The 23,933-nt window shown below is 42.0% G+C and overlaps 1 protein-coding gene across 3 annotated transcripts in view; it reads left to right on the top strand.

Moving 5' to 3' along the window:
• Positions 1–777: 777 nt before the first annotated feature.
• Positions 778–23,933, top strand: part of ACTN1 (actinin alpha 1) — a 134,805-nt gene continuing 111,649 nt past the window's right edge. The window contains exon 1 of one of the 3 annotated variants that reach the window (XM_036734527.1): positions 778–1,192. In XM_036734527.1, coding sequence (XP_036590422.1) covers positions 1,088–1,192 — 105 coding nt within the window. In that variant the 5' untranslated portion in view covers positions 778–1,087. The remainder of the gene's footprint in view (positions 1,193–23,933) is intronic. The other 2 variants (XM_036734528.1, XM_036734526.1) reach the window with 2 other exon arrangements.

Below are 23,933 nucleotides of genomic sequence, written 5' to 3'. Positions count from 1 at the left end.
CTCAGCAAGGGGAGAAGTTAATAACTTATTCTAAAAGAGAGTAAAGATAAAGCATGGGAGGAATTTTTGGTCTAACGTCCCCTGATAAAGCTCTGCTGGGGAATAAAGTGAAAGAGAAATTATGAAGAGTGGCACAGCAGAGAGCCGTCGCTGCAAATAGTGCTGGAGGTGGGAGGAAGGGCAGTGTCATGGCAAAATCTCACCTTCTGCTAGAAGCCTTTCCGATCACCCTTAAAGCTGAGATTACCTGCCATTTATACAGTATATAGCTTGCTTATACACAGATGTTTGCATGTGGTCTCCTCCATTAGACTGAGTTCCTTTGAGCACAGGAGCTGTTTTTGCCTTTCTCGATATCCCCAGAGCTAGCACAATGCCTGGCACAGAGTAGGCACTCGTTGACTTGACTAGCAAGAGCACTTTCCCGGAAGTCAAAAACCCTGTTTCTTACTTTACCAGTGTCTACCCAATTCACAGGGTTGTCGTTAGTATCAAATGTGCTGAGGAAGGGAGGGAGTAAAGAAGAGAGAAAGGGAGGGTTGAGGTTAGAGGAAGGGGGGGCAGGGAGCAGAGTGAGGGAAATGTTAGGGGGGGAAGAAGGAGGGGGAAAGAGAGGGAGTAGGGAAAGGAGGTGGAAAAGGGAGTGAAGAGAAAGAGAGAAGAAGTTATTCGCCCAAATCAACCTATATCAGCAATTGTGAGGCTGATGGATATCAGGAAGCCCCAATGAGAGGCGAAGATAGGAAGTTTGGGCTACTCAGATGAGCCAATCAAGTTGTTCGGGAGGGCTCTGCCCGCTTCTCAGCAGCGCTCCTCCTCTCCCTCCAGCTGCGTGTGCGCGAAGATTAGGTTTGAGCCCAGGTATTGAAGAGCTGCCTCCGTAGCCGCAGCTGCCTCTTCCCGCCCCCCGCCCCCGCCCCCTATAGCCAGCCCTTCTCTCTTTTCCTCACTAGCCGCGTTGTAGCAGGGCGGAGGGGAGTTCACACGACCAGCCCAACTCGCCCCGGCCCAGCCCCACTCAAAGTGTGGCACTAGCCACAGCTTGTAGAGAAGGTGGAAGACAAAACCCAAGGACGCAGAGTCGACCATGGATCATTATGATTCCCAACAAACCAATGACTACATGCAGCCGGAAGAGGACTGGGACAGAGACTTGCTCCTTGACCCCGCCTGGGAGAAGCAGCAAAGAAAGGTAACCAACACCAACCACCGTCCTCTCCATCCTCCCCCAATCCACACCCTGCTGATGTGATCGCCGTCCTCCCTAGCCCCTGCATCCCAGGAAGAGTCCACGGCGAGCCGTGGGAGGGAACCAGCCGAGGCTTGCAGGGGCGCTAAAGGATTCATCGGGGTGTTAGGTTTCAGGCATTTAGCAGGAAAAGGGGGTGGGGTGGGTGGATGGGTGGTAGTGGAGGAGGTGCTGGCAGGGTTGGGCTCCACCGGTGCTTCTCTAAATTTCGTTTCCCCGGTGTGCACTGGCATAGAGGGAGCTGCAATCATGAGGGACTAGAAGTTGGGTTGGAGGGGAAGATTAGGCGGATTATCGGGCAGGTTTCCTTTTGTGACCCGGCTCCAGGCATCACCCCCAGCTGGAGTCTGGAAAGCCCGGGAATATCGGGAAGAGATGCGGTTTGGGGGTGGGAGAGCTGAGCTCACCACCAATATCGATGGTTCCAGAGATCCATCCCCCCTTCCTTCTCATTCCCGCCCCCTGTCCGTCTCTTCCGTATGGCGTTCAGTGGCAGCTTGGTTTCCTTTGCTTGCCCCGTGCTCGTTACCTGGGGGTATATAATCTTAATAGCGCAGCTGTAGCTGCGTGCCAGACCCCTCTCCTTCCCCTGTCCCCTGCCTCCCACCAGCTCCCCCGGATCCGCCAGTACTGCGGCCCACGTAGCTCCAACTCCGGGGCTGGCAGGGGTAGGTAGGTAAGTAGGGGGAGAGGCAGAGTCGCTTTAGGGTCTCTCCCCGAGAGCGTGTAGGAGGTGGATGTGCTTGTGTATTCGTGATCTGTGGTGGGTGGGAGGAAAACGGGAACCGGCTGTGTTAGCTCGGATCCGTTTTTCGACTCTTTCCCTAAACAAGAGGCCAAAAAAAAGGAGAAAAAAAGGAAAAGGTAGAGGGGATGGAATGAGTAAAATCAAACCGTTTTATTGCCCAATTCAGGCAAGGGAGAAGTTCCCTTTTGTGGTTACCAATCCAGAGACTTGTATCTATTTACTATTTGTACCTGTTTCTGTCTCTCACCTTCAGTTCCCCACCCTACCCCCTCCCCTCTTCCCTCTCCCTCTTTTCTCCTCATTCTGAAAAAAACTGTTCTTGGGGGAGGGGTGAATCCTTAGGAGTCCCGAAGGTTCCTGGCCCCTGGGCACCAAGGAGGCAGTGCAGATAAGTACTGATTTCTTCAACATCTTTATGGAGAGCCCTAGTGTGTGCCCAAATTGCGTGTGAGCTCTAACGCGTCTAGATTCTACACCACGAGGTCAGGGACTCTGGACTGGCTGGAAAGGTGATTCTGGAGCAGCTAGTTTCGGGAAGAGAACAGGAAGGCCCCCCCCTTTCCCGCTCCCTCCTCCCACTGCTGTAGGAACCCCACGTTGGGAGTGGGACCCAGGAAGCTAGTCCTTTTGCCTGTCTTGGACATCCCAGGTATCCGGCGTGCTACCTCACCTACAGTCGTCCCTTTCCAAACTCCCGGCTCCCGCCTCCCTTTGGCCACCACCACCCCACTCCTTCCCTCGGACTCCTCCCCCACTTCCCATTCCCGCAATTCCAGCTGATCTTCCGAATGGGGAGGATAGTGTGGTTTTAGGGCAGGGCTAGAAGGAGAACGCTCATGTCCAAAAATGGTAACGTTCATTCCCTTTTTTAAACTTAAAAGGAGTGGGGGGTGGGGTGGGCTCGAGCCGGCTGAACTTTTTTTTTCTCTCTTCAGCCAAAGGCATCCTGTATTAGCTCACTCTGGAATTCTAAGCCCTGAAACATTTCCCTTTTAGTCACTTCATCAGACAATCAAAGGTAATTTAAAACACATACGCTATAAGGCTTGGCTTGTTGCTTCCTACAAATGTGGCAACCTCGGGGCCTGGGAGTGCCTGGCCTGCTCCCCGTTCTCTGCCATATATAGTCTTCTGTGGACTTCATTTTCTACTCCCCCCATTCCTTTGTAATGTAACTAAGTCATTTAACTACCTTCTCTAGTACCCCACCCTACTGTTTACATACACTTTAGAGAGGGGTGGCTGTGATCAATGGGGGGGGAGGCAGAGGGTAAATGGGGCCATATTAAAAATCAGGCTTATTATCCGGGACTAGTTGGGAATTGAGAAGAAATTTTTTTTGATGTTTTATTGATCTTAAAACCCCAAAAACATAACCCTCACTTCCCATTGATGGCCCTCTCTTATATAGTCAAGAAAAATAACGCATTAACCACATTAGCCATGTGTGAAAAATAGTTGTTTCATTCTCCAATGATACCCTACCTCCTCTTTGCTAGGAGGCATGATTAACCATCATTCTTTTGAAATCATGACTAGTAACTTCATAAATAAGAATTCTGAATTTTTTCTGTTTTCTTTTAATATTGTTGACATCATGTAAATCCTTCCCTTGGTTTTGCTTATTTCAATCTATCTGTTCATACACATTTTCTCAAGTTTCTCTGAACTTTTCATATTCATCCTTGTGGGGTGGTACAGTACAAAGAGCACTGACCTAGGAGTCCCAGGGATTTCATGTATAATCCTGGGCCTGCCATTCACTGCCAGTCTTACCTTGGGCAAGTCATTAACCTGTTTTGACTTTTGTTTCTTCATTTGACTAGGTGACCTCTAAGGGCTCTTCCAATACTAAATCTATGTTTCTGTAATCTTTTCATCCACTTGGCAAGTGATGCCTTCATTTCCAGTTCTTTGCTAACACAAAAAGTGATGCTCTAATTATTTTTGTATATGTGGGACCTTTCTCTCTGTCTTTGACATTCTTGGGATATCTATTTAGTCGTGGCATCATTGGGTCATAGAATATGTACAGCTTAGTGGCTTTTGGGGTATAATTCCAATTCACAGTTCCAACTTTAATGTACCTGCTCTCTGAGAGGGTAATTATTAAGTGCCAAAGAGAGGTTGTCTTTTAGTGAAGCTTCCTAGAGGTTGGAATTTAGTTTCATTTTGGGGGTGGACGAATGCTAGGAGTTGTGGTCGAAGAATAGTTCAGGGAAAATGTATGAGCTCATATGAACGTAGGTTTGTTGTTTGCTACTTTTAAAATACCATATTGACATCTACTGTGTGCAAGGTATTATGTTAGCCATCCAGGAGACAAGAGAGACTCAGTCCATTCACTCCCTGCAGGACTGAAAATCTTGTTAGGGGAGGAAAGGCACACAAATGTCCTGAAATTATTGGGTAGCCCTAGAGGAAAAATAATGAAAGGGAAGAGCCAAAACATTTGTTTAAACCAGGGGTTCTTAATCGTTTTTATGTCATGGATTCCTTTGGCAGGTAAAGCTTGTGGACCCCTTCTTGGAATAAAGTCATAAAATAAAACACAAGATTACAAAGGATTTTGAAATACAGTCATTAAAGTATTAAAAAAAAAGTTTACGCTCCTCAAGTAAAGAACCTGAAATTGGTTGTTTTGGGTTAGTCAGGCTTGAACAAGGGCAAGTGGAAAGTTTGGTATCAAAGGTAAGAACAAAACCAGCTGTGAGCACATAAGACCCACTTGTACCAAGTCTGTTTAAGGAAAAGAGGCAGGAGGTGGAAGGTCTCCAGCAACAGTGGAAATCTGGAGGTGGCAGGCAGCTGATTTGTCTTGGTAGAGATTATGATGGAGGCAGTGTGATGTAATGGAAAAAGCTACTGGACAAGAGAGCAGAGATCTGCATTCTAGGCTTGTTTGGCCTTTTTACAGTCATGTGACCATGGTCAAGTCACTACTAAGTCTCTCTGGGTCTCAATTTCATCATCCGTAAGTTAGAGACAATATATCTACCCTGCTGACCTCAAAATTGTTGTGGTGAGCAAATGAAATGCTGTGTGAAAGGGTTTTTGAAAAAAATGAAGCCTTTTATAAATGCAGGTTATTCAATATTATGAGTAACTTGGTAAGTCCTGCCTTCTGCAAATACTCTATCACCATACTCTTGGTGGGTGAATGGTAAAATTGATTCATGAGCAAGAGTTGACATAAGAACAGAGGGAAATGGGGGACATACAGGTGAGGAAGGAAATCAGGAACTCCCAGGGGATAGAAGAGGTTCAGATGGGAATCTAGGGGATGGGAGATAAAGAAACTACTTTTTGACAAACAGGCTAGAATATGATTAATTTTCCTGAACATTTTTATAGCTTTTTGTGTCTTCAGAGACTTATGGTACCACAGTCCATTGTCATTACCTTCAGATACATAAATTCTTCAAATAATCCACTTTCCATCTGCCCAAATCCTATCTGTTCTTTGAGACCCAGCTCAAATGTCATGTCCTGCCTGAGGCTTTCCTAGATTCCCATCAGTATTATTAAATCTGATGTCACCCTTCCTTGGACCCTATAGCAGCCTGTCCTTGTACTATACTGGTAGGCAGTGAAGGTGGGGCAGGCAGTGTGGGTGGAGCAGAAAGGACATTAGACCAGGAAGCAGGAGATGTGGGTTCAAATCCTACCTTTGAATCTGAATAATATGTTATCACACATAATATGCAGAATATATATAATATATATCATATAATACAAAGTTAAGTTACTTTCCTTTTTCTGGGCCTCAGCTTTCCTCTTTGCAAAATGGGGATAATAATACTTGTATTACCTGCCTTATAAGCTTGTTGTGCAGAAAACCCTTTGTAAACCTTGCAACCAGAGTTGCTATTGTGTATATGATTTATATTTTCTCTAGTTTCCTATGATTGGGGACTTTTAATTTATTCATCTTTGCATCTATATTGCACCTAATAGAGAGCATTAAATCTAGTCAATAGTAATAAATATTTGTTGAGTAAATTTAGAAACTGAGACTGGTGAAGGAAGCAAGCTTTCAGCAGGTGATAGTTAACCACTTTATCTTTAGCCAGCTTCCTCATCCTTCTGGGTTACTGAAGGGACAAATGGGTCTTTAAGGCTCATTCTCTGGACAGTGAGAAAACTACACCACTTTTACCTGTCCAACTGTAACAACCCCCCCTCCCCCTTTGGCCATGTTAAATGTGTCAAGCTGGCAGATGAATGAGGATTAGGAAATGATGGATTGAGAGCTTTAGGAGATCTTGGTCAAATTCCTTTGATTTTGAAGTGACTGACCAAGATTAAACCATGGTTAAAAAAAGGTAGTAAGTAGAAGAGGTAGGATTTGAATATAGCTCTTCTGACTCCAAGTCCAAAACTCATATTGGCCTGGGAAATCTAATAATTTTTAAGGTTTGCAAAATACTTTACAAACATTTATCTGATTTATTCTCATAACAATCCTGAAAGAAAGGTGCTTTTATCTCCATTTTACAGAAAAGGAAACTGAGGCAATCAGAGATTAAGTGACTTGCCTAGGATCACACAGCTAATAAGTAAGCATCTGAGGCAGGATTTGAACTCAGGTCTTCCTTCCTCCTCCAGGTCCAGTACTGTCTCCACTATACCACCTAGTTGCCCCCTAAAGATGAAGGTGTCTAAAAGGAGTAATTCTACTACAGTGCCCTCTGGGAACTGGACAGGGTCTTCCACTCATCTACTTAATTTAGACATTCAAGAAATCGTTGGTCATGAACTAACCTCTCCTTGTGTGTGAAATGAAAGGAAACTTATCTCACCTCCCAGCAATGCCAAGTAGAGGTATCATGAGTATGAAAAAAAGATGAACTGAACTGGTTTGTTGTCTTAGGTGACATTATTTCCATAAGCTGAAAGAACCCTAGCTACCTCTTCTCCCACTGCTCTCAAGTGTGAGCCATATAGTCCAAGCACAGGGCAACCATTTTTACTTTTAGAGGTGGCCTCTTCCAGTTGGAGTTGAAGCCCATAACTGTTACCTCCTACTCCAGGGATCATCCGTTTAGGATCATCAGGGGCCATTCCATCTCGGAGGCTATCTCTTTTAATGCCTTCATTTTATAGATGAGGAAATAGTGCTAGAGGGATGAAGTGTGGCTTGCCCTTGCCCCGATTTTCTGGTTTCTTTTCTTTAGATGGGATGTGCAGAGTTTTTTTGTCCTCCAGTTTGAGAGTCATTGGGACTCTCATATAAATTGGCCTTCTTAGTAGCCAGTAGGTTTGGGGAAGCCAGGGTTGGAGCTTGCTTATGCTGGCCTCTTTTTGTTGAATCACGTTGCCATTTGGAATGACCTCGTCTGCAAAATGGAGATGTTGATAAAAATTTAACAGATAAAATACATTGCTTTCTTCCTTGCCTCTTCACAGAAAATTTAGGATGAAGATAAGATGATATTACAGTGTTATAGAGCTAATTATCTTAGAATTGTTGCTAATCCCAATAATTATAACTAATTACTGATTCAATGACATGTGTATGAAAATGCTAAAGCACTATAGAAATGTAAATAATCATTATTACTGTTAGGAATTTCCTTAAAATAAATTCAACATATTCAATCTGGGTCCTACCTCAAAGGTTAAATTGTCCAGTGTTTTCTTTCAGGCCCATCTTTAATCTAGCGTTGTCACTTTGAATAGTGGAAAGAGTACTCACTTGGGAGACCTGAGCCTCCAATCCTGGCTCTGCTCTTCATGAATGGTTTTGGGCACTGAGAATGTTGGCCTAAAAGAGCTCTAAGGTTGTTTCCAGCTCTAAATCCAATGAATCCCTTAAGGACTTTGCTTAGTGACTCCTTCCTTTTCAAAATTCTTGCCCATAACCAACTGAAGATTTGTCCAGGTTTCAGAGCCTGGGTAAAAGTGTCTGTCAAGTCTTCTGACATTCCCTATGTCTTTTTCACTTGGGTTGATTGGTGCTTCCCAAGTGTGAGATGGAAGATGTTATTCCTGATAAGGGATGAGCACTGGATGCCATTTGTGCTCAGACTAACAACAGACAGATTTTTGATCCAGGGTTAGCTGTTTGGGGCTACCTAGGTGGTATTACCACTTGGGGAAGCCCTGAAAGCACTTGCGGGAAGAACTAGATTTTGAAGAATGGTTGAGGAATAATTTTTGCTACTAGGGCTATCATGATTTTTTTAAAAGAATCTTAGCTCATTTAGCATCAGTAAAATAATAATAATAAATGCCCTTATGTAATATTTAGATATATTTGCTCATAAGCTTTTTTTTTTTTGCAGGGGGGAAGGCAGAGCAATTGGGGTTAAGTGACTTGCCCAAGGCCACACAGCTAGTAAATGTGTCAAGTGTCTAAGGCCACATTTGAACTCAGGTACTCCTGACTCTAGGGCCGGTGCTCTACTCCCTGTGCCACCTAGCTGCCTCACTCATAAACTCATAAGGTTTTTTAAGGGGAATTGGGGGAAATAATTTTTTTAAAGCTGACCTTTCTATTGAGTTTGCAGGTTAGAGGGTGGGAGGTGGCAGTGAGGTATGTGCCTGAGACCCTGCGGAGAGAGAAGGAGATATGTGTCTTAATGTAAAAATCTTCCCCTTGTCAGAGGTTGAGGAGTAAATCTCTGATTGGGGTTCTAACTTCCCTCTCCCTAAATTTCAAGGAAGCCTTTCTAAGACTTAGGCACAAAGATAATTAACAATATGAAACAGTAAGTAGTAAAGTAGCAAGTGAAAGGGTGATAGTACTGGAGATGCTCAGAGAACAGAAAACAGTGTGCTGGGGCAACCAGGAAATTTCTGGCTCGCAAAAATTTATTTAAAAACTACCCTATGCTAGGGGAGATGGCCAATTCTCCCTCCTTTTCCATACACACACTTGTGATTTCCTTGGTGTAAGTTCTGCAATATAGTCTTTTTTTTTTTTTTTGAGGCAATTGTGGTTAAGCATTTTGCCCAAAGTCGTCATATAGCTAGGATGTGTCAGAGGCCTGGACTTGAATCTAGGTTTTCCTAATTCTGGGAAGATAATCCTCTATCTTTTACCCCATATTGCCAGGGGACCTAGAAGGATTAATAAAATACTGTTCTTGCTCTCATCAACAAGACAATCTACAGAAGAGCGAGATAGGATCTATGCAAGTAATTATATATTTAAAAAAATCAAATGTGTGCAACAAAGAATGTATTGTGAGTTTCAGGAAGGAAAGAACATTTCTAACTGGGGGAATCTGGGAAAGCTTTCATTAGGTGGAGAGTGTGGAGGGAAGGGTGGGAATGGAATAAGGTGAGGCATTCCTACTCTATAGAACTCTGAACAAAGAAAGGCCCAGGAATGGGAAGGCCTGGGACGAGTCCTGGGAACTGGGAAGCCAAAGGGTGGGAAGCAGTAAAAGATAAGACTGCTAAGTCATGGTGGAAATGAGACTGAAAAAGAAAAAGGGTATGTGGAAAGTTATCAAATAGCTTAGAGGAACACATGTTGGAAAAGACTCACCTTTCCCTGATGGTTCTTGTGGGGGTGTATGTGAGAGAGAATGAGAGGGTGGGAAAGGGAATTCAGGCAGAGTGATGAGTAACCCATGTGGGTGCAGGAGCTCTCTCCCAAGTACACCTCCCCCTGGTTTTCTCCCTGCAGGCTGACTGCTGAAGCCTGTTGAATGCTGCTCCTGTTTTTTCTCTTCCCACCTATTGTTTTTCCTCTCTCTCTGTCCCTTCCCCCACCACAAGGCTTCCTTTTTACCTATACAGGAGGTCAGGCTTAGCTTCTGGTACAGGTTGCTGCTATCAAGTACCACAGTGATTTTTTTTTAAACTTGAAGTAGGCTTCATGCCAGACAAGTCAATACCTCCTACACAGGTTAACCTGGATAGGAGACTTAGGGATAGGGAAAAGTGTCCTGAAAGACAGTGCCATTGAATTAAAATGGGGGCACTGGCATCAAGGCCTTACCTGGGAAACCTGACATCCTGCCCCTATTCCTGGTCATCCTGTCCTCCCCTCCGAGTGAATGGTAAGCCCATTGGCTTTATCTCTTGCTTTGAATGGGGAAATATCCAGCAGAGAGTGTAAATATGTTCAGGATCTGCTTGGTTGCAGGGTCAGCTTACTGTTGTTCTTATACGAGGAGTTCAAATCTGGCCTCAGACACTCACTTGTAATAATTCGACCCTGGGCAAGTCAGTTAACCCTGTTTGCCTCAGTTTCCTCATCTGTTAAATGAGCTGGAGAAGGAAATGGCAAACTACTCTAATATCTTTGCCAAGAAAACCCCCAATGGGGTCAAGAGGAGTCGAATTTGACTCAACAACAACAAAAGAGGAAATGAGAAGTAAAATGAATAATCAAGTACCTTTCTGGCAAGCAACTGACTTTACCTTTGGCTTGCCTGCGACCTATTAAATGGAGCTTAGTCCTGCAAATGAAGCTTATTAGGGGGGTGGAACATAGCTGAGCCTATTCCCTTAGCCCAGGGGTGGGGAACCTGTGGCTTTGAGGCTACTTGTGGCCTTCTAGGTCCTTGGGTGTGGCCTTTTAACTGAGTCCAAGTTTTACAGAACAAATCCTTTTATTGAGGCAGTTTGTTCTGTGAAGTTTAGATTCAGTCAAAGGGCTGTACTTGAGGACCTAGAGGGCCACGTGTGGCGTTGAGGCCACAGATTCCCCACCCCTGCCTTAGCCTGGCTTACCATATCAGACCTATGTTCTCTTTCTGCTGTTGGCATTACTGGACAGTTCGTGGGATGGAGTGGGGGGGGGGTCCCCATGGAGATGTCACCCAACAGCCTAGTTTCCCCTTAATAATACATTCTCTTGAAAGTGATTAAGGAGAATTTTCAGTCTTTAGCAGGGTTAAAGAGGTAGTTGATGCCAACTCTTTGGATTGGGGCCCAGTTATTGAATATTTCCCAAGAAAGTCAGGTTTCCAGCTCTTTCAGACTGAAATTTGTATTCACTTCAGGCTTCAACTCCAGATTCTCCAGTAAACTTCTTTCACAGTCCAGGTGGGGAGAGACAGGAGGAAGATCTTAATGTGTTTTCCCTGGGCTCCTGCTCACATATGCCCCAACTGTGCCTTCCCAAGACTATAGAATTTAGAGCTTGGAGGAAACGTAAGGATTAGCTGGTTGAAAAGAAGACTGGGTAAGAGAGAGGTGATGGCTTTAGTGGTGAGAGAATTAGGACAGAATGAAAAGAATGCCAGCTCCAGGGATCAAGAGATCTGGACAATTACTAGCCATGTGATCATGGACAAGTCACTCAGCTCACTCTCTTAATCCTGGTTGTCTCGTTTAGAAAATGGAAACGCACTGATAGGGGAGTTGCTGGGGGAGAAGGGAACACATATTTATTAAGCACTTAAAATACTAGTAAAGAGCTTAGCACAATCTCTTTTGGACTACTTGTTTCCCAGTGCTGTGAGGGAAGTATTCTGTTTCTATAATGTACTTTATGTTCTATTAAAGTATGTTTTATAAGGCAGCTAGATGGTATAGTGGATAGGGTAGTGGACCTGGAGTCAGGAAGAACTGACTTCAAATTCAGCCTCAAAAGTTTGTATGACCCTGGGGAAGTCACTTAACCTTCCGTCTGCCTCAGTTTCTTCATCTGTAAAATAGGGATAACATATTCCTACCTTCTAGCATCATTGTGAGGAAAGAAATGTCATAATATTTATAAAGTGCCTTATAAATCTTAAATCATGTGTGTGTGTTTTCTTTATCATCATTTACAAATTTGGCTTGGAATTGCTCAAGAATATTTGCAGAGAGATGTTATATTGTACAGAGTACTAATTTTTTGGATTCAGAGGACATAGGTTCAGATACTCCCTTGCTATCCTACTACTCACTTCTTAATAGAGCAGAGGAGCTAGGATTGTAGAATAGTTTCACTGGAGTGGGGCTAGGGACATAGTAGATAGAGCTCTGGACCTGGAATCAGAAAGACCGGACTTCAAATTCATTCTAGACTTTTCATTGATTCATAGACTTTTACCAGCTGTGTGATCCTAGGCAAGTCACGTAACCTCTCTGTGCCTCAGTTTCCTCTTCCATAGAATGGAGATAGTAATAGCATCTACCTCCTAGGGTTGCATGGATCAAAGGAAAATTTGTAAAGTGCTTCTTAGCATAGTGGCTGGCACATAGTAGGTACTTCATAAGTCTTCCTTTGGTCCATCTACAAATTGCTTTCAGTTTGCGCTTTATTCTGGTTCCTTCTCTATTTTATTTCCTATTTATCCTGTATATGGCTTATTTGTGCATATTTGTTCGCTTGTTGCCTCCCCTCCCCACTTTAGATTGTGAGCTCCTTGAGGGCAGGGGCTGCCTCCTGCCTCTTTTTATATCCCTAGCAATTAGCACAGTTCCTGGCACTTGGTAGGCATAAATACTTATTGACCATTGAAGTAGATGGCCCCTTTGGTCCGTTTCAGCTCTGAATTTATGATTTCATGATCCTTTTACCTTGTTGTTCAGACGTGTCTTATTCCTCGTGGTTGCATTTGGAGTTTTCTTGGCAAAGATACTGGGGTGGTTCGCCATTTCCTTCTCTAGCTCATTTTACAGATGAAGAAACTGAGGCAAAGAGGAATAAGTGACTTGCCCAAGATCACACAACTAGTAAGTGTCTGATTTGAACTTAGGGAGAGATGAGTCTCCCTGACTCCAGGCTTTGCACTCTTTCTACTGTGCCACCTACCATATTCCAGTGCGTGGGGATGCGTTTGGTTTGGCCTTCCTTATCTTCTCACATGCTCCTTGGAAAAATGTTTGTGTAGACCTGCTTTAAAAAAAATAAACAGATACTTTTTGGGTTTTATGTCACTTTTGTTCCTGGACACATCCCTATTCCATCCTCTCCTATCCCCTCTCCTGGAAGCTATCCCTTGTAACCAAGATTTTTAAAAGTTTAAAGGAAAAAAAAAGCATTTCAACAAAACCAAGCAGTATATCACCTGAGTGGTCTTACAGTACAGACATTTCATCCATAGTCCCCTGCCTTAGCATCAAAGGGAAGAAGGTGCTTTTTTTCAACTCTTCTCCAGGGCCAAATTTCAAGACCTGCTTTAGGAAGATTTTTGAGCAATGCACTTGGGTCTGAGAGGCTGAATACCTCCCTTTCAGTACCCCTCCTCTTGTTAACAAGAACTCAGGGTGGCCTGAACCTCTCCAAACCTTTTTCTTGGTGGGGGAGGGGGGAAAGAATGTGTTTATTTTTGGCCTTCAGTGTTGAGGGGCGGGGATTAGTGGTAGGGGTATGCATTCCACTGCAGAGGGAAAGTAACAAGCAGTTCTCTGTATGTGCCTAGCAACAGTGGGGAACTGTTAAATTCTTTAGGAGCTCATAAGGCAATGGTAGCTAACTGAGAAGGGGGCCTGAAGTACAGCTTCGTATGGTGGTGAAGGGCCCTCTGGACCAGGTCTCCCTGGTCACTGGCCTATACTGGAACACCCACTCTCATAGCTGAATTCTGGCTCTGCTTCTGAGATGATGACTCCATTTTTAGGTGTCACCCAATAGGAAAAATGATGCCAACACCCCAGTACTTAAAATAATAATACTGTTCCGCCTTAGGGCAGTGATTCCTAACCTGTTCTGTGTGTGCCCTGGGCTCCTTTGGAAATCTAGTTAAACTTATAGACTCCTTCTCAGAATAATCTTTTTAAATTCACAAAATACAATACATAGGATTACAAAGGAAACCAATTATATTGAAAGTTATCTATCTATACATATATATGTTAAAAAGTTCATGGACTTCAGGTTAAGAAACCACATCATTGGGGTCAATTCAAAACACTTCATAGACTAAAATGATGCTACATTGTTCAAGTCAGAAACCACCAATTAAGTAGCTACCGTATGTTGATCATTTTATTCCATTGGAGGAAGAGCCAAGGCTGATGAATTAAGTGTTAGGGAATTTATAAGCTAGCAGGGTATTTAAATGATGGGAAATAGAAGTTAAGTGTGATAAGTACCTTAGAGAGGCACAAAGTTATATGAAATGTGCCTGGTATATAGTAAGCATTTAATAAGTGCTTATTCACTGAATGTTGATTGGAAATTCAAGACAGTTTATGACTGAGGAAAATCAAGGAAGGCTTCATGGATGAGCTAGCATTTGAGTGGGTCATTATGTAACTGCATATATTGCTCCAAATGTAATGGTGGAAATTTATTTTGATTATTAATCACCTAATCTAGACATCTTTGAAAAAAGTTGATCATTTGTTATGTCACCTTTATTTCTGGGTATATCCTTCTTTTGTGTAGTGAGCAAATTCTTTTAACAAAGAATAAAAAATTGGGGGAAAGGGGGCACAGCTTAGCAAAACCAAACAATGCATCTACCAAATCTTAGTAGATGCAATATTCTATACTTCTGAAAAAAAACTGAGACAGATGCATTTTTTTTCAGCTCTCCAGGGCCAAACTCAATCAACAAGTCTTGACTGAATACCTGCTCAGTGCACCAAAAGAAGATAGGACACTTCTCTTGCCCTTAGAGCAGATTCCTGGTTGATGAGACATGATTTAAACTTGAGTAAAATGTAAGATGTTAGGTAGATCATCTAAATCTTGTCCAGATTCAGATAGTAAGAAGCCTTTTGCTTCTTAAACCTTTTGCTTATGTAGGCTTCAAGATGACTTTCTTGCCTTGATGAAATTGCCAGAGCACAGAAGAAGGAAGACTTTTCCAAGGTCTTTCAGTGATCCTGACCAAACTAGATCTCTTAGAGAAAGGATCTCCTTAAATTTTCACCTTTTATGACTATAAAGAATTGATCTCAAAAGAATTGCCTTTGTGCTTTTGGGACTAAATCAATCCTCCTTTCTGTATAGTACTCACTTGCCGTTTTCTTTTTGTCTGTTTGTTTGTCTGTTTGTTTCCTCGTTCGGTCTTTGGTCTGCTAGCTGTTTTTGTTGGTGTTGTTCACTTGGGTGGCATAGCTGCTTTGAGCCAAATAGATTAGGATCAGAGTTTTATTTTATGTTTAAGGTTAAAAAAATGCAATATTTTGAGTTGGTTTTTTCAAAGTAACCTTATGACTCTTATGAGAATTTTGAGAGAAGTTTTGGGGCAGTTAACTACTGACACTACTATGATTCAGCTTTTAGCTGTTGAGCTTTTAAAGGCCAGTCCAAAACCCCTCAAAACCCCCAAATGACAGCAAAGTCCTCTCCACCCTCCCCAGCACTCCTCCTTCTCCACCAAGCTTACTGAGGGAGTGAAGAGCCATCCAGGACCTCTAAGTTATCAGTTCTCAAACTTTTTGATCTTAGGATCCCTTTGAATTCTTAAAAACTATTGAGAACGCCCCCCCTCACTTCCTAAGAGCTTTTCTTTATATTGGTTATAGCTATAAATAGTTACTTTATTAGACATTAAAATATCGGTAATGTTATGAAAATAGTTTTGACCTTGAGGACCCCCTGAAGGCCTTACAGGGAGCCACAGGGATCCCCAAACATGTGCTGGTTCTGAATCAATAATTTTACTTGGCAGTGTCTCAAGGCTTAAAAGAAATCAGGTGATGAGCTTTGAAGCATCTCTCAAGCTAACTCTCCCTTCTGTTCTCTTAGGTTTCTATGGGAATCCGTGAGGGGGTGAGGGGGTGGGGTGGAGTGAGGGGTGGTACTTGGAATATATTTGGGTATAGGACTGAGCTCTTAGATTAGTAACTTAAAGAGTGGTTGAAGGAGAGTATTATTGTGGTCTGGAAAAGGAACATATCTAGAGGTTTGTGGATTTATTTTTTTTAAATGACATCTGTAAGGGTGATTATTAATGAGACAAGAATAGTACTACATTTAACTCTATCTTCATATCACCTAGAGCAGGTGCGGGGAACCTTTTCATGTTGGATGGTCGCATTAATATTAGGATGTAATCAAATGAGGCCACATTCAAGAAACTTAAATTAGATATACTTAAAAATGTACATTATTTTGTAAAAATCTAAATACTATGTACTTAATAATTTTGAAAAATGAAAACCATTTGTTAATTTTAAAGTTAACTAACCTTTTAATGACACTGTTGTGTCTGCTTTTTGTTGGAAAGTATTTGAATATTTGGTTGTAGCATGGAGGTCTGCAATGTCAGTTGATCTTCTAGATGGGTATCAGTCATTTGTGACCTTTATGGCATCTTAATTTGGGTTAGGTAGGAGAGTATAGATTCTCAGCAATGAGTGGTTGAAAAGCAATAAAGCATTTTTTGGTCATATTGCCAAACGCATGGGTATTCTACTGTATTTTTCAGTATTTCAACTGGATCTTTCTTAGCATCAAACAATGACTTTAAAGTGTAAATACTAAGAGCTCAATGAATTCCATCTGTAGTTCTTTAGGTGCCTTGGTGATATCAACTAGGTGAGGCTGAAATGCTAATTTGAGTGTGATGTCATCTGAAATGTCCTTTTGAAGAAGTTTTTTGAAAAAAGATAGCTTTTTTTTAAAAAATAATTGGATTTTTTGCCACGTATCATATATAGACTTAGTTTTTTACCTTCCAAAGAAATATTCAAGTTGTTTTGATTTGACATATCACACAGCATTCCTATAGAAATCTTCTTACGATAGTTCATGTTGCTGATTCTATTCTTCATAAAATTTAATTATCTGTTGCCACAGAGAGAAAATTTTGGCTAACACCTGTCCCTGTGATAGCCAACACACTTTAGAATGATACAGCAAATCCACACTGAATACCCATTGTTCAACTTTAGCATGTTACAAAACTGAAAATGCCATGTTACATTTGCACAAATATAGCTAACAATACTTATAACTTGTTGCAAAGTGTCACTTAAATAGTAGCTTTAGCATAGAGATTTTGCGGATACAAGATACAATGAAAAAGAAATGAGAGCATCTGGATCTGTTAATACTTTTTTTTTAATCTGTGCGATTAAACTCTTCATGTTTTCCTGTTGTGGAAGGTGTACCATCTGCACATACACTAACTAAATTTATTGTCAAAGATATCTATTCACCATGTTCTGTTCGCAAGAGTGTCCAAAGCCAGTAGCAAACCTGAATGAAATATAAAACCTGCGCTGAGTCAGTAGTATCAGTTGATTCAGCCAAAGTGATTGAATAATATATTATTATATAATTGTAATATATTACTTCCCTTCGAAGTATTGCACGATGCTGTTCTGTTAAGTTGAAGGCTAATTCATGCTGCCGATCAGTTATGGTTCTCCTTGAAAGAGGCAGTTGTTTGTACTTTGAAACATTATCTGGGGCTAAGCATCCTACAACTTTGACAATGCATGCTTTCCCAGTGTCTACACCACTGAATGGCTTCCCTTTTTTCCCGAGTATATAAGCTACTTTATAAGTTGCTTCAGTAGAATTATTTCCCTATCTTATTGCTCTTTGAAAGAATTGTCTTTGCTTTTCATCTTTTAATTTCTGCAGTGCAACCTTTTGCGCCTTGTGAGTGTTATAATGCTGATGAGCATTGAATTTCTTTAATGTTGATATTGCAGCATCACAAAGCAAGCAAATCATCTCATCTTTAGCAGAAACAAGATAATATTGTAATTCACAATCCTCACTAAAAAAATCTGTTTTCTTCCTTCAGTGCTCTCTTGGTCTCCTTTGACATGATGGGCTGTTAACCAGACAGAATTCAAAAATACTGTTGAGCTGTGCAACTATTCACAAATTCTACTTCAGACAGAAACACAGTGAGTGCACCGTTGTCAAAAGCTTATAACAGACTGGTACATTTGACCCCCATAAACTCTCACCAACCAGCCTCGTATGGTAGTGGCGCCAATCAGGCAGAGGAAGTTGGAACTAAATAAAGAGTGTAGCAACCGTCAGTCTAGCCCTTGTGGCTTACTAATTTCTAATTGTGCTGGTCAATCTGGGAAGATTATTTTGTTGAAACTTATTTTATTCTCTGGTATTTTAAATATGTTCATCTTTAAAATAAAATAAAAATAGAAAAGATGAACAAAAATGTATTAATAAAAATAAAAAGTTTTGTTCTGTAAAATTTGGATTCAGTCAAAAGGCCAAACTTAAAGACCTAGGAGGCCACATGTGGCCTTAAGGCTGAAGGTTCCCCACTCCTGACCTGGATTGAAGGAAATTTCCTAGTGGGTGGCCCCCTTTTTTTAAATAGTATTTTATTTTTTCCAATTACATGTAAAGACAATTTTTAACATTTATTTAAAAAAATTTTTGAGTTTCAAATTCTTTCCCTACCTCCCTCTTCTCCCACTCCCTAAAAAGATGAGAATTTTAAATAGGTTATATTATGTGCAATCATGTAAGACATATTACTCATGTTTGAAAGAAACAGACCAAAAGGGGGGAAAACATGAAAAAGGTAAAGAAAATTAAAATAGTATGCTTTGATCTGCATTTGGATTCCATCTCTTCTTTCTCTGGATGTGGATAGCATTTTTCACCATGTGTCCTTTGGAATTGTATTGGTGAGAAGAGCTAATTTTTCATAGTTGATCGTCGCACAACCTTTCTGTTACTGTGTACAATGTTCTCTTGGTTCTGCTCACTTCATTTTGCATCAGTTCATGTAAGTCATTCCATTTTTTTCTGAAATCTGCCTGCTCATCATTTTTTATAGCACAGTATTATTCCATTACATTCATATATCACAATTTTGTTCAGCCATTCCCCAATTGATGTGGATGGCCATCTTTCAGACAGTCTTGATATAATGGATTGAATGAAGCCTTAAGTGTTGGAAGAGAACTACTCTGTCTTTGGGATGTCTTTTGTATATACTGTGTTAATTGAGATTGTACCTTTCCTCCTTGTGTTTTATTCTGACGATGTCAAGTGTTTATTGGACACAGAGAGAATTCTGGTTTCTAGTCCCCAGCATCAAGCTATCACATCTCCTGAATGAGCCTGGGACAAGGAAACGAGAGACTCAGCATAATTTCTCTCTTCTCTCTCCCCATCCATCCATTCTCTAGAACATCCATGTGTCTGCTTTCCACTGCTTGGGCTGGATATTCCTTCTGTTGTGTTCTTTTTTTGTATGCTGCAGACATCTTCCAGATGCTGTATAATTTGAATTTGCATTAGAATTGCCAATATTTAGGACACACCTTTCTCTCTAGACACCAAAGCATTTTTATAGACCAGGTCCAGGCCTGAGAGCTACAAGGAAATGGTGCTGGCCACTTGTCAATTCCCGTTTCACCTGTGGAAGAGGTAGAGGGTTAGGGACTAGAGGAGAACAATGTTTAGTCAGTGGTTGAGCTAGGAAGAGAACTTGAATTTTCTGCCCTCCTTGTGGGAAGAAATAGCTGGGGACTTATTTGCATATATGAGACAACTCCATCTCTCTACCAAGTGCAAGCATTTCCTAGGTTGTTAACCTAAATTGGGAGTGATGTGATACAGTATAAAGAGCATAGGTTCTGGAGTCAGAGGACCTGGATCCAGATCTCTCTGGTGCTTATTAGCTCTGCAACCTTGGGCACATAGTCACTTAACCCCCCGAGACTTAGTTTCCTCATTTGTAAAATGAGGGGTTGAGATAGCCTTTGTTCTTTTTAGCTCAAGTTCTGTGATAATGATCTGTGAATTTTACAGTTATTTTTAAAGCAACAAAAAACCCAAAAGCCCACTAAAGTACATTTTTTAGGAAGTTAGAAAATTTAGGGGGGATATTGTGGATGGTCTCTTCTTGTGGAAGAGTTGGTTTCCTTGGTTCTTCTTTTGGTGGGCCCTGGGATGAGCTATTGCCCAATATCTGACCAGTGAAGCTTTTTCCCTCATGGACTTTGGTCTTGGCTTTTAGGTCCAATACTTCAGCTAAGTACCTGGACTGCAAAAACTTGCATTATGGCAAGTCTGGAAAAATGAAAAACCAGTCATGGAGTTCAAGGGGATGGACCTAGGCAAGTCTTAGTACGGCCCCCTCCATGTGCCAGCCTGGGAGGCATTATTTTCCCTAGGAGACCAGCTGATTTGGAGGAAAGCCCACCTTGCCAACTGTGCCTCATTCTCCTAAGCAGCCCAAATGATGTTTTTTTTGGCTTATGATCAATTGGCTTATAAATGCAAAAGAGGATTGCTATTTCAAAGTCTTTCTCTATCCTCCCCAGCCTCTCATGGGACAGTCTGTAAATATCTGCTTCATAGACCCCTGCAAAGGAGAAGGATGAAACCTGATTCACTCAAGGCCCAAAGACCCCAGGGTGTAAAGCATGGATTTCAAAGACAAATATGACTTTGAAGCTGGTCCATGAAGGCCAGGATGTTAGTTGATGTTTCTTAAAGTTCCACACTTGGTATTTATTTGCATATCCTTGGTATGGTGGGTCTGATAATTGAGAGATTAGTATATTGTCTTATTTCCTTCATCTAATCTAATACAAAAAACAGTTGGGGGGGAGGGGAAGCATCTGGATCTTTAAATATTTCTGTGAAGAATTTCCTGTGAAGAATATTTCTCTACTAATGCCAATCAGCAACTACTATATAGTTTTAGAGAATTACCTGGGGGCAATGAGAGATTAACTGACTCTTCTGAAGTCACACCTGTAGTAAGTGATGGAGCCAGGTTTCAAACCCAAGAATCTTACTTCCCAGTTCCATTATCTTTCCTTAGACCACACTGCTTTGAAATACTTTTTAAAAGGTTTTCTAGAAGGTCAGGGAGTTGCTGGTATTCATGAAGAGGGGCAGATGGTGGGTCATAGACTTAGAGCTAGAAGAGATTGAGTCCAAACTTTTAATATTTCAGATGAGGAAAGTGATGGCCAGATAAGTGATTTTCTCCAGGGTCCTACAGGTAGAACTGAAATATGAAGCCCAGTGTTCTGATTGAAAATTTTTTTTTCAATAGATCATGTTGTTGTTGTGTTGTTTTAGTTGTGTCCAACTCTGTGACCCCGTTTGGACTTTTCTTGGCAAATATACTGGGGTTGTTTGCCATTTCCTTCTCCATTTCAATACATCATACTCTTTAAGTTTTTTTGAGCTAAATCTTGGTTTTTCTCCCCCTACCCCTTTCAATTTCTCCTTTTGGTTGCTAAGTCTCCCTCTCTTCTTGCCTTCACATTTCTGTTCTTTCCTATCCTCCCCACTTCCTTTCCTCCCATTTCCTCAGACTCTGTTCTCTTTCTCTTTGGAATTACTAAATTCATTCCTTGTTGTTCTACTCCTAGGTTATGGTCCTGTGGAAAGACTTGGGTAGAAGTCCCAGCTCTGATTTCATGTTAATTTCCTATATCATCTTGGACAAGTCACTTAACCTCATCTGTAAAATTGAATTGGATTAAGATGGCCCCTGAAATTCTTTTCGGTTTTAGAGTTGTGAGTTGTCCTCTGGGCCCTTCTGGATCCTTCTCCTTTTTGGCAGGGATGAGCCAAGTTGGTCAAACTTTGGGAATTCAGCTAAGTCAGGGAAAGTGTTGTTGGAAAGGCCTGACTCAACCCTGTTCCATGGTAGTTTAGGTTCAGCATTAGAAAAAAAATTAAATATCTTATTAACAAAAGAAGATTTACTTAGCCACTGGAGGGGAAGAATATTCATCCTTTGGCTAAATGAACATGGTCTCCTATTTAGCCAAACATAGCTTTTCCTGCTTCTGTACTACCCATGGCAGAGAGATCAGAGGAGCTGGAGCTTCATATGACCTCATCTTTTAGTCACCTGGGCCAGTTAAGTCATGAACACAGTTGCCTTTTAAGGAAAAGAAATAACCCAGCCCATATGGAGGGGGACTCTGGTAGACATTCCTTCTACAACAGAGGGAACACACAGGGAAATGGGAGTCTGGAGTAGTGGAAAGAACTCTGGGACCACAGCAAATCAATTCACTTTTCTCAGGCTCGTTTTCCTCATCTGAAAAATGGTGGTGATACTTGCACTACCTATCCTCATGGGATTACTATGTTATACAGCCAGGAATTAAAGCTACATCATCCTGATTCCTAGGACAGCTCTCTATCCACTGTATCAGGCTACTTATCATCATTATCATAATCATTGTCATCGTCATCATCATAAGAACGGTCAGCAGCGAGGATAAATGTTGGACTTCGTGTATATAAGCATACGGCACTGAGAGCAGTTGTTGCCTCAGGCTTTTGTAGTGTGGTGTAGGTAAGCCTGGTGGTGGCTGTGGTCCAGCCTGGCTCCCCTCCTAAGAGGCTCTTACCACACCCATATCTTCCTGAAGCCATTTCCTGTGTGGGGTAAGAGCCTCTGTGAAGAGAGATAGCTTAAGCTTTGGATTCTTCAAGTTTTGCCAAAGCTGAAAAGATGCCAAGAGCTGACTTGTCAGTGTTATGGCCTCCAAGGGTGGCAGTCTTCATTCCCACATCCCTCCCCCATTTTGGCTCCAGAGACACTGACTCCAGTCGTCAGATGTCACAACTTTGTTCTGGGGCCAGTAGAAAGGATGAGGATAGAGCATATGCTGACCCTACATTAGGGCTCGGGAAATGTATTTTTGTTCTGCTTTTAGTGCTAGCTAGCTTGCATAGCTTTGAGGAAGTAAATTCAGCTCTCTAGGTCTCAGTTTCCTCATTTGTAAAATAAGGGGTTGGATGAACTGATTTTTAAGGCTCCTTCTAGCCCCAAATTCACCAGTTTGATGGGGGGGGCAGTCCTGGTTCTGTTGGGTGTTGAAAGATGAGTTGGGAGAGTAAGTAGTTAGGAGGTAGTCATGAGCCCTACTGCATGGAGGGAGGGTTGATTGGATGGGGGACAGATTGGAGGGCAAAGAGAACAACATTCTGCTTTCATAGGACCATAGCCAGCAGGGTAGTCTTAGTGTAGGGGGTTTCAAATTCTCAGAAATCTGCCGTGGCTCTCCATGGGGGTGCTAGAATGTTGGCTGGCCTGGGGGAATGAGTAAGTTGTAGAGAAGGATGGGGCAGTCTTGCCTCTTCTCCCATCCTGCTGCTTTTGGCATACAACTGACCCCATTCTGTTGTAAACCCACACTCCTTGTCCCTCATCCTCCCCCGCCCCCAAATAATGGGCATTTGTTAACTGGCTTTTATGAGAAGTGTAGATTGAGTCTAGACAGGGCTGGGGTCCATGACATGTCTTCCCTTTCTACCTTTCTTTCCTCCTGCTGGGTGGTCTTTGAAAGTATGGTTTCTGTGGTGAAGGGCCTGGCTTGATTTATAGTAGGACTGGGTTCTAGGGTCAGCAGGACCAGCTTTCCCCACTTGTTTCCCTTCCTCACATTTGCTTTCAGTTGCCAGACCTTGCTTTGGCTTTCTTCCTAAAGCAACCCATTGCAATTTCTGGGGTGAGACAGGAATTTCCCCAACTCTCCCTTCCTTATCTCCCTCCCTCCCTCCCTCCTTTCCTCCTTCCTTCGTTTCTTCCTTTCTTCCTTTCTTCCTTTCTTCCTTTCTTTCTTTCTTTCTTTCTTTCTTTCTTTCTTTCTTTCTTTCTTTCTTTCTTTCTTTCTTTCTTTCTTTCTTCCTGCTATACCAAGTAAAAATGGGGAACAGGAATCCCTTTCTCCTTCCACATTCTTCCCCACCCTCTAATCTATTTTTTTAAAAATTAGAATATGTGGCTAATAATGCTAGAATCTCAGTAATCCTTGGGACAGAATTCACCTCAAAGGAGAGAGGGGAAAATGCTCCTCTACCCCTTCTTGGCATAGCTAGAGAACGCTAAGCATGGCACCTTGGGGGCATTGTGTATACTGTCAGGGTTGGGTGATATTTTGGTTAGTTTTGCTGAACATCCTTTTTTCTCTTTCTTAGATTGTTTGTTATTAGGGTTGGCTCATAGGGATGGGGGAGGGATAGATTCAGAAATGAAGGTAATGTAAAAATAAAAAATATCAAAGTTAATTTTTTTAAATCATAGGAGGGAAGCCAAGGGAGCTGCTCCTGAGAAGGAAGGTGCTGCTGCCACTTTTTTCTCCTCAAAGGGAACTAAGCTGACATTG

This window comes from Trichosurus vulpecula, chromosome 8 (genome assembly GCF_011100635.1).
Source record: "Trichosurus vulpecula isolate mTriVul1 chromosome 8, mTriVul1.pri, whole genome shotgun sequence".
In the NCBI taxonomy this organism is placed as follows: Eukaryota; Metazoa; Chordata; class Mammalia; order Diprotodontia; family Phalangeridae; genus Trichosurus; species Trichosurus vulpecula.
Note: the sequence above shows the minus strand (reverse complement) of the source record. Positions and strands in the feature narration are given on the sequence as shown.